The following is an 11,555-nucleotide window of genomic DNA, read 5'->3' as shown; positions in this document are numbered from 1 at the left end:
CAATACTGAATACTTGAATTAGTCACTTAGTTACATGCTATGATCCTTTTATATTGCACATACAAGCTATTAGATACACGCCAACAAGACAGTTGAGATATTAATGTTGATTAATGTTCAACATTATTATAAAGCTTATTCTGAATCCCTGTAAATTTAGTACAAACATAGATGGTTTCTGGGCCCCCTCAGGGTGAGCTAACTTACCTTGCTTAATTTGTTTGGATACAAATTCCAGTTCGAGCATAGAGTGAATGCTGACAAGGTTGGCCTCTACCCTCACACATGCCTTCCTGGCCTCCTGCCATGTCTTCTTCTCACTGTTGACTCGGTAGCAGTTAGTCCCAAAACTCTGCCATCCAGGATCACAATCAATAGCCACATCTGAATCCTGAGGGTCTGAATGGATAAGAAATTACTGACAACTGAGATTACTCACGAAGCAATTCATAATGGCTGTCATTAAAAGTTACTCCCTGTACCAGCTATGTTGCTTTCTACTTAAAGGGATACTGTCATGTGAAAAAAAAATTTTTCAAAATGAATCAGTTAATAGTGCTTCTCCAGCAGAATTCTGCACTGAAATCCATTTCTCAAAAGAGCAAACAGAGTTTTTTTATATTCAATTTTGAAATCTGACATGGGGCTAGACATATTGTCAATTTCCCAGCTGCCCCTGGTCATGTGACTTGTGCCTGCACTTTAGGAGAGAAATGCTTTCTGGCAGGCTGCTGTTTTTCCTTCTCAATGTAACTGAATGTGTCTCGTGAGACATGGGCTTTTACTATTGAGTGTTGTTCTTAGATCTACCAGGCAGCTGTTATCTTGTGTTAGGGAGCTGCTATCTGGTTACCTTCCCATTGTTCTTTTGTTTGGCTGCTGGGGGGGAAAAGGGAGGGGGGTGATATCAGTCCAACCTGCAGTACAGCAGTAAAGAGTGATTGAAGTTTATCAGAGCACAAGTCACATGACTTGGGGCAGCTGGGAAATTGACAAAATGTCTAGCCCCATGTCAGATTTCAAAATTGAATATAAAAAAATCTGTTTGCTCTTTTGAGAAATGGCGCTATTAACTGTTTCATTTTGAAACATAATCATTTCAGGCAAGTGCAGCTGATCATGAGCCACAATGAAGCCACCTCAGGCCTAAAATTTAACAATGTTAGTTGCAATAATCACCCACAAGAAGTAGATAATGGTAGAAATACAAAAGTCTTTCAGCATATCCCTAATATTCGTAGCAGTAGGCTTTCAAAAGGTCACACCGCACAGACGCAAAAATCATCAAACGTCAACAGGTGAAGGAAGTCATAAAATGCAGAACGCTGCTGCTTAGTGTGTTTATTGTACACGCGACATGTTTCGAATCACATGGACTCTTGACTTGAGAAAGGGTCCAAGTGATCCGAAATATGTTGTGTGTACAACGAACACAATAAGCAGCAGCGTTCTGCATTTTGTGGCTTCCTTCAACGGTTGAAGCAGACAATGGTTTCCTTTAAACATACTCCCAGTCTATAATAAGTCGCCGTAGGCTTTAATCGGTCCATCATATATGACTTTAGAGGTTATGTGGAGTTCTGAGGTTTAAGCATCCCCGTGTTACTTTTTTCCAAGGATGAAGGTGCTACCTTGTGAATGGAAGGTTTCCAAGTTCAAGGGTTTTTGGTTAATGGGTTTTTATCGAATCCTTCCCAAGAAAATATAAATCTCAGGCTTGACAGTTGATTATATAGATCTTAGGGGCAACCTATACAAAGGGTCATGGTCAGGGACTTATGTTAATTTTAAAAGACATGGTAATATCTGCTCTGGCTGCATCCTGTAGACCAGTAATACCCAATCAGTGGCTCGTGAGCAACAAACCCTTGGATGTTTCTCCCAATGGCCTCAAAGCAGGTGTTTATTTTTGAATTCCTGACTTGGAGGCAAGTTTTGATTGCATAAAACCAGGTGTACTGCCAAAATAGTTTCCCTGTAGGCAACATAGGGGCTACCAAATATGCATTCACAGCACTTATTTGGTACCTACCAGGAACTTCATTCATGTTAGTGTTGCTCTCCAACTCTTTTTACATGTGACCTGCTTGCAAAAAAGGTTGGGGACCCCTGCTCTAGACTTTAGAGGTAGTTCTGTTGTGTTCAATCACAATCAATTAGTGATCATGAGAAGTCCTCAGCCTAAACAACCAGAGAGACACATGTAGCTTCTTCTACTAGTGCCATAGCAAAATAGAATGGTTACTGTTAATAATATTTCAAATGTTGTCCCTCGTTTTCCCCATAGCATTCCTTTGCAGTCATCCCTGTGATAACCCCCTCGTACCTATAGGCGGGGAATTCCTGCTGGATACTGGGATCTTCTTACAGGCATAGGGAAGAGCGTTCCCACAGATGCGGTTCTGCCATGCGCCCAAGGATTCTGTTCGAATAACAGCACAGTTCTCCTCCATGGAATTACTTGGCTGCTCTGAAAAGTAAATGGACATGAATGGAAATGCAGCAACTATTAAGTAATCCACAGAGTTTGTTACGGTAACAAGGAAAAGTCCAATAAGAACCTTCATCTTACCACCCTTTGGCTCATACATATCAATGAGTGATGGTGATGGTTTTACATTGGGTGCTGACAGGTTAGTATTACATAGAAAGGTGCAATTTCACAGGTAACTTCTTATTCAAAGGAATGCTAGTTCAGTTAGTTGCACATGGATTCATGCTGTACAAGGGCTCAGAAGAAGGCCTCTTCCATCTGTGCTCAAGTCTCAGAGGCCGTGCAATGCATTGTAGGCTTGGAGCAAGAAAGGGGTAAATAATTCTGCATTTATCATGCTGAAAAACACTTTGTGTTGCAGACGTACAAACATGGATGTACAGCCAATCAGAGACATTTGCAGGCTAGTAAATATAGTGTTAGTCCAAACCCAATCATTACCCATCACACTGTAATCATGCGATGATTTTACTGGTACATTTGTGAGTGTCTTTCCAGGCACTTTACTTACCACTTTCCCAGTTCAGATACTTTAGTGGGGAACTATCTGACCACTGCCAACCCCCATTAGTGTCCAGATCATTGAGTCCCATCCATAGTGTAGATGTGTATCCAGTCAGCAACCCTGTAGTGGACAAACAAAGCTGTACAATGTCACGTTGCTCAGAAATTCTTTTGGAGCAAAGATGTTTTAAATTGCCAATATTAATAATATTATATCAGTAATATTTCAACATTTATTAATACAGGTATGGGTTTTTAATTGCATCAGTGTGATTGCCCATAGCAACCAGCTAGCAAGTATCTTATGTTAAACAAGCTACAACAACACAAGAAAGTAAAGGAAAGAGAAGAAAAGAAAGTGAGCTTGAGACCGTACTTTCTCTCACATTAGACAGTAGATACAGTCAGACGTTTTGTACATCTAACCAGGAGCCCCAAATGGCATCACATTTCTCTGGACAGTCTCTTGCCAATTATTTCTGACTCGTGAAGTCATTTACCAATTTTTCAAGGGAGTTCCTATGTATTTTTTGGCATAGTACAATAACTAAGTATCGCAACCAGGAATATGGCCAAAGTTTTAGAGTGCCTGTCTGTCCTAGTAGGTCGAGTTCCAGGGACAAATGTTTGGGAGAGCAAGCTTCTCCTCTAAGAAGCACGATACTGTACCCCAGAACCAAGTCTGGATTGGGAGGCTAAATAGGTTCTGGTATTCCAAGTACACAGAGGCCCAAGCAGCCCCCCATTTACATAGTGACTGTCTATGGCATCTTACAGCAGCCCCTCTGGCATTTGCCAGAACCCACAGACTGCCAGTCCAGGCCTGCCCAGAACTTGTGAGTTCCCGGATAAAATTAGAAAACATGGACATTGGACATTGGTCAGATACAGCAAAGTCAGATTTTGGTAACTTCACTGGTGCAAGTTAGCACCTAGATCAGTGATCCCCAACCAGTAGCTCATGAGTAACATGTTGCTCCCAGTAGCCTCAAAGAAGGTGATTATTTTTGAATTCCAGGCTTGGAGGCAAGTTTTAATTGCATAAAGACTAAGTATAGTGCCAAGTAGAGCCTCTTGTAGGCTGACAGTCCACATAGGGGCTACCAAATAGCCAATCACAGTCCTTATTTGGCACCCCAAAGGACTTTTCATGCTTGTGTTGCTCCCCAACTCTTTTTACATTTAAATGTGGCTCACGGGTAAAAAAGGTTGGGGATCCCTGACCTAGATAGTAAGCCCAATGCTGCTTGCGTTGGAGTCGGTTGGGGGGACAGTATTACTAATGTAGAGAGCGGCATTGTGCTCTCTGCACTAAAAGAGCCAAATACCTGATAAAAAAAAACAGCTCTTAAGGGTTAACCTGCAAGGTTCTCATGCCAGGAACAGCCATGACCAATGCATCCTTTTCATTTAATGCAAAATCTTACATTTCTGCTTTGCCCTTTGATCTATGTCACCCTGTGTGTTTATAGGCATAGCAGGAATAAAAGAAACTAACATATTGTAAAGGGGAACTATCGCAAAAATAAAAATGTAATATAAGCTTCCTCATACTGAAATAAGAAACTTTCTAAATACAATCAATTAAATATTCTGTACTGTTTCTGAAATAATCAAGTTTATCTTCACTATTCCTCTCTCAGCATCTGTTTCTCTTCATTCTCTCTTCATGCAGCAGTTGGGTGTCAGATATTCATTGACAGTTGGATCCAATATATCTTATAGGGGGGTTTCCTTTCCTAGCAGATGTATTAGAGCTCACTCAAATAAATGATTCCAGTACAAACAAAATAACTGCCTTTTGCACAAATCCTGCATGTAGAGAGACATGATGTCTGGTGAGTTTAATAGAGTGACCTCTAATACATCTTCTAGGCAAAAGGAGCCCCTCTATAATATATATATTGGATCATTCATCTGACACCCAACTGCTGCATGAAGACAGAATGAAGAGAAACAGATGCTGAGAGAGGGATAGTGAAAATAAACTTGATTATTTCAGAAACGGTACAGAATTTTTCATTGATTGTATTTGGAAAGTTTCTCATTTCAGTGTGCTGAAGCTTATATTCAATTTTCATGTTCGGAAAGTTCCCCTTTAAAAAAAACCTAATAAATAATAAAGGGGCCAATTTTAAATGGATCATGAATGAGTAGATCATTCTTGAGGTCGGGCTGTGGGTGGTATCAGAAGGGTGAATATTGTGTCCAGCTACACTGGATTTAATGGCACAGTCACCGTTGATATACGTCTGCTCATGGATTTCAGTGATGCTGAGGAGGTGAGCGTCTTGCTGCCTGCAACTTGTCCAAGCCTCGCTCCATGACAGAGACGACTGAAAATTAAATTGATAGCAGTTCTGAGTCAGGGGATCTTTGTCCCAAAATGCCTCACAATCATCATCTGCAACGGACAAACACAATGTTTAACATTCCACATGGATCATTAAATCAGCTCATGTTTAGATTTTTAAGGTATATGTTCATTGTAAGTTTTGTCTAATGGAAATATGAAAATTTAAAAAGTAAAATGCACTGGAGGTTGCCAGTTTCCAGTCTCCTGTATAGAGATAACAGCCTGGTTTATTTTATAGCATGTACAGAGAAATACCACTGTAGGCCATGGGTGTTGTGGATCTATACAAATAAGGACCAGTTCTGGTCCTGGGGCATCCATGTGCTGATATCAATAAATCTGTTTTACAAACCCCAATTTTATTTTGAGCTGATATCCATGATAACAGCTGGAGTCTTTACATCGAAACTGGCCTGGTCAGTGTATTGCTGTTAAAAAAAATATATATAAACAGTTTCTATACAACTTCTCCATATGGTCTTACTTTTTACTGGGCAGAAACCCCACTTTTCATCTTTTCCGTAATCGACAGTGGTCGCACACCAAAGATGGCCGTCTTCCCTTCCTGTGCTCGTGCAGCTGTAAAACCACTGGTTGTCGTATTTAAATGGAATCGCACAAGGACGCCCATTGGAGTTTCCTTGTATAGTGTAAATATCTGTGGTGGAAGAGGAGAAAGAATACATGTCAGGTAGGGCCAAGGGATATATGGGGGTGTAGCAGAAGAAGTAGAAGTCACATTTCTTGGTTTAGTGGAGGTAGTACACTTAATTTGGTGCATAAGCAGCTCTAGAAGCCATCCTGGGGGTGCATCCCATTGTTTTAAAGTCAAGTTCAAGCTGTATGTGCAGTTTATACTCTTTTTAATTTTTGCCTACCCCAAAAAACAGCAGAGCAGATGCTTTGATTGGTTCCATTTATGAGCCATTGACTGGCTGGCTTGGCCGGTGGCTCCTGAATGCCTGTAGTATTAGTAGTCCGTGGCAACAGAGCATTGGAGAGCTGCTCCAGCTGGGACTCGCAGCGCCGGATCGTGTGGAAATTTTCATGGTCGCATTGGAAGGTGGAGATGGTAGAGCTGGTGCCATTGGATGGCGAAGGGACCCATAAGCACTGGAGAGATCCCAAGTTAAAAAGCCGACGTCGTGAGACCCATAGCCATTGTTGGTCAAGAGAACTGGCATTACAGGGCCGTTGCAGACGCACTACGGAATCTCGAACTGCCAGGCATCCAGCAACATCTGGGCTATAAACCAAAAATGGGGCATTCTCTGTGGAGAAACAACAAAAAAAAACAATGATGCAACTGGGGCAGCATGATACATATAATTTTATCCTTAGTAATCTGGAAAGCCGTTGTCCAGAGAGCTCCGAATTTTGGAAAGGTCGTCTCCAATAGACTCCATTTTATCCAAATAATCAAAAAAAAATTTAAAAAAAAAATAAAATTCTCTGTAATAATAAAATAGTAGCTTGTACTTGATCCCAACTAAGATAGAATTAATCCTTATTGGAAGCAAAACCAGCCTATTGGGTTTATTTAATGTTGATATGATCTAGTAGACTTAAGGTAGGAAGATCCAAATTCCAGAAAGATCAGTTATCCGGAAAACCCCAGGTCCCGAACATTCTGAATAACAGGTCCCATACCTGTGCAACTGATTCTAATCAGTTTTGGGGATTACTAATTGGTAGTTGTCCTTTGCAATGCATTTACAGTACTACTAACAAAAACGTGTGTTTGGTAGACCTGGAATTGGTGCCTTTTATTAAAGTATCCCCTTGATACAGTATGTTGTGAGTTTATAGCAATAAGTGAAGGGCTGCTAGTAGAATGCCACTTAATTGGCACAAGCAGCCTGCAGTTCATGCAATCACAGGAGTTCTATTTACAAGGGGAGGATGATGAAGATCAAAATATCACATGTGTTGGGCACAGGAAGTTTATATAACTTACTTATGTGTTTTTTCAACACAAGCTATCGTTTCTTACCGTATTATTATCATTTATTACCGTCTAAAAAGTTATTGCCCTACAAGTGTCAGTATCCCTTAAAGGCTGCCCTGCACCTTGTTATTATTGGAGGTTACTGTCCCTTTAGAGCTACTACTTCCAAATAAAATAAGGGTTAAGTTTACTTTTTTTGTCATTTTAAGAAGAAATCTGGTATTTGGAAAATGAGTTGAGTAAGGTTTTTGGGTGGCGCTCAAGTCTGGGGAACAGAATCCAGAGGCCAAGTTACCACAACTGCAGGGGGGAAGAAACACAGGATGCGGAGCTTTAGAAGTGTGTTGGCAGCACATACACAAGGAAAATATAGCCTTTATACCCAGGGTTCATCTTCCATTTTCTCATTAAAGGGAAAGTTCACCTAATTTTCCATCTTGCAGACTGGCTTACGAAAGCAGAAATATGTTTTATTTACTTTTTTTTTTAATTCTTTATTCATACAAGTTTTTGGGATACAGAAAAAAAACCAGAAAAAAACAGGGAAATAAGGGAGGGAGAAATTTTTACAGCGTGTTATTCTCCTTCCATGTATATTTCATATGCAAACTTTTAATATCAACCACATAAAAAACAAAAGAAAAATAGAGAGAGTATTATGGTTTTAAGTTTTATTTACTTATTGTATACTCTTGTGGAGGTGCCATAGATGTATGAGCACAAGAAATGCTGTAGCTACTGTTGGGAATAATTTTGTTTACTGGTGGAAATTCTAAAGGAAAGGGAATTAAAAGGGAAGAAAATGCAGGGCAAGGAGGCAAAAAGATAGACAAATAGTAAAAATAAAAGGCAGGAGAAAGAGAAACAAAAAGCTGCAAGGGAATGGAAAAAACGCAAGATGAAAGAATTGCAGAGATAAGAATACAAAAGAGTGCAAGAGAAAGGGGGAATGTGAAAACGACATGAAGATAAAGAATGGTATAGCGATACTGAAGAACAAAAACAAGGGAAGATGTGAGTGCAGAATAGAGAATGCAGATAGAGAGGCCATCATTTTTACCCACAATGAACAATTAGCCGTTGCCAAATTTTAATACAGATGCAAATAAGCATCGGCTTTGGTCAATTCAGGCCCAGGTTTGTGGGAAGACACGAGAATATCATGATGGCCATGGTAGTACAAGCATAGGATCTGTTATCCAGAATGCTTGGGACCTGGGATCTTTATTGTCTACTAAAACAAATCATATAAACATTAAATAAACCCAATAGGCTGGTTTTGCCCCAATGAGGATTAATTATATCTTAGTTGGGATCACTTACAAGGTACTCTCTATCTATTAGAGATGGCCTTTCCTTAATTTAAAGCTTTCTGTATAACAGGTTTTCGGATAACGGACCCCGGCCCCACCTAGAAACAAGTTGTTCTATGCCCGCAGTGTTGCTTGTTTTTAATTCTAGTGCAATATACAAAGGACACCCTGAAAGTACCATCTCCTCAAAGCTGCCTCCATAGTTTACCCAAGACATTGCTTTGTATTTAGCCAAGCATTTTGGAACTGCCATAAATTTAATATATAGTGAATAAAGTACCCCCTCTTGTAAAATATAAGGATATTATAAGTAACCGAGGAGTTTCATGACCATATAAAAACACGAGGCCGAAAGCCGAGTGATTTTTTAAAGGTCATGGAACTCCGAGGTAACTTCTAATATCCTCATATTTTGCAACTGGGGGTACTTTATTTATTATAATACACACGTTTCAGTGAGTCATGTGACAGAAATGACATCACTACTCACCGTTTATAACTGATGACATCAGAACTCACCATTTATAAGAATATAATTTACAAGATATTCATAGCTTTTGTGTATTATATATATATACACACTTTTATTTATTTCCTTGTAGTTTTTGACCCAGTCACTGTTTCAAACCAAACATTTTTGTTTTCTTGCTGCCAAAATATTAGAAATGAGACAAATGACGCCCGCTCCCTTCAGCTACCAGTGGCACAACCAATCGCTTCTGATAAAAATTAGTGACTTGCAGCAGGAGAGAACAATTTCATGCACGGGAAGAAAAATGTTGGTTTGGGGGTGTTCATTAACAAAACCATAAACTCTTAAAGGACATCTAAATGTATGAGCCTGTAGCTTCCTTACATAACCTTGCAACCCTTGTAATTAGATTTAATTGCCCTTAGAAACCATAAAAGCCAGACTAATGAAATAGTTTTAAATGGAGAGAACAATATGTGGTTTGAATGGAGGAGAAACAGATGACGACAGAGGAAGACAGAAAGAGAAAATTAAAGGTGAAGGCTGTTCATAAAAAATATGTTAAGAAAATGTGTAGTTCTGATTCATCAACTAATGTTCTCTTAAACCGAGCAGTAGCAATGAGTTCCTGCTCACTTACGGGCACATTTACTAATGGTCGAATAGCGAGGGTTAATTAACCCTCGCTATTCGACCCTCGAAGTTGAATCCTTCGAGTTCGAATATCGAAGTCGAAGGATTTAGCGCTATTCGTTCAATCGAACGATCGAAGGAATAATCATTTGATCGAACGATTAAATCCTTCGAATCGAACGATTCGAAGGATTTTAATCCATCGATCGAACGAAATTCCTTCGATCAGAAATTGGCTAGAAAGCCTATGGGGACCTTCCCCATAGGCTAACGTTGATGCTCGGTAGGTTTTCGGTGGCGAAGTAGGAGGTCGAAGTTTTTTTTAAAGAGACAGTACTTCGACCATATCGAATGGTCGAATAGTCGAACGATTTAGTCGTAGTCGAAGGTCGAACTAGCCAATTCGATGGTCAAAGTAGCCAAAAAAAACATTCGAAATTCGAAGTTTTTTTCCTTCTAATCCTTCACTCGAGCTTAGGAAATGTGCCCCTTGATGTCCTCAGGCAACAAATAGTGCTGAATCCAGTGACACTACTAAGGAAATACTGTTTTCAGCCTGGCTCCTTCACAGATTATTTCAAGGCATCGTTATACTGTTGCTTTTCTGTGAGCAGCAGTAGCAAATTGTACGTTACAGTTGGTCTTGTGGTCAGCTCGCTTTATTTCTGGACGAAGTGACTGTGCTCTGCTGCCGAAAGTCACCGATTCTGTCTGGTTATTGTGAGGAGCTTTCACGTCCATTCTACAAAGGCTTCTTGGATACCAATGGGTTCTTAGGCTTGGTAGTAATTTAGGACCTGGTACTTTTGTATCACCCAGGCACGCATACAGAACAGTTGTCCAAATAGTAGAGAGAGACTACCCTGATCTCACAAACGATTGCAAAGTGACTTAGAATACAGTTGTCCATGCCAGCTCTTGGTCAGAGCCCGCCATAATTTGTGAACAGGTTACAAGTATAGGAAAACATTGGTGTATCAGACTTTCAGCTGAAGGACCAAGAATATATAGGGCAGCAATTAGAATTCACCCCAACTATCACTATTAGATCCTAAGGACCTTACCTAAGGTCCTACTTGGACCTTATCTTCAAGTCTTCCTCTAACTGGCCTTTAGGCTGAGAACACCACAAAAGGTGCAAGCCCCAAACTTTGGGAACCACTCTCCTAGACACATCCACAGTGATGAATGTTTTGGATGTAGAATAGAATTTGCCACCAGGAGCATCAATTTCTAATTACACCCATGGCTGTAAGTAGCATCTTCATTTTACTGTGATACACGTATGGGACCTGTTATCCAGAATGCTCTGGACCTGGGGTTTTCTGGATCTTTCTGTAATATGGATTTTCATACCTTAAGTCTACTAGAAAATCATATTACACATTAAATAAACCAAATAGGCTGGTTTAGCCTCCAATAATGATTAAAGGGGAAGTAAAGTCTAAAGTAGAATAAGACTAGAAATGCTGTATTTTGTATACTAAACATAAACATGAACGTACTGCACCACAAGCCTAATCAAACAAATGATTTATGCTTTCAAAGTTGGCCACAGGGGGTCACCATCTTGTAACTTTGTTATACATCTTTGCAAGACCAAGACTGTGCACATGCTCAGTGTGGTCTGGGCTGCTTAGGGATCGTCATAAATGATCAAAACAGCACAAGTCAAATAATATCTGCCAGAAGCCGATACACAAGACTGATTAATAATCAGAATATACAGACTGCACTGGGTCCTGTGTTGTCATGTAATCTAATGTGGATTTTATAGTTTTTGTATTGTTTAATACAAACTTTCTCCAACTCTGCAGAACCAGTGGCTGCAGCAA

General features: G+C 39.9%; 1 protein-coding gene across 2 annotated transcripts in view; it reads right to left on the bottom strand.

Moving 5' to 3' along the window:
• Positions 1-11,555, bottom strand: part of mrc2.S (mannose receptor C type 2 S homeolog) — a 33,827-nt gene that overhangs the window by 15,867 nt on the left and 6,405 nt on the right. The window contains exons 2-7 of one of the 2 annotated variants that reach the window (XM_018238108.2): positions 6,233-6,625; positions 5,839-6,012; positions 5,238-5,402; positions 3,006-3,119; positions 2,327-2,470; positions 208-399 (exon numbers count right to left, since the gene is read on the bottom strand). In XM_018238108.2, coding sequence (XP_018093597.1) covers positions 208-399; positions 2,327-2,470; positions 3,006-3,119; positions 5,238-5,402; positions 5,839-6,012; positions 6,233-6,625 — 1,182 coding nt within the window. The remainder of the gene's footprint in view (positions 1-207; positions 400-2,326; positions 2,471-3,005; positions 3,120-5,237; positions 5,403-5,838; positions 6,013-6,232; positions 6,626-11,555) is intronic. The other variant, XM_018238109.2, reaches the window with a different exon arrangement.

The sequence above is a fragment of the Xenopus laevis genome, chromosome 9_10S (genome assembly GCF_017654675.1).
Source record: "Xenopus laevis strain J_2021 chromosome 9_10S, Xenopus_laevis_v10.1, whole genome shotgun sequence".
Classification (NCBI taxonomy): domain Eukaryota; kingdom Metazoa; phylum Chordata; class Amphibia; order Anura; family Pipidae; genus Xenopus; species Xenopus laevis.
The sequence above is the reverse complement of the archived record's forward strand: the minus strand, read 5'-3'. Positions and strand labels throughout refer to the sequence as shown.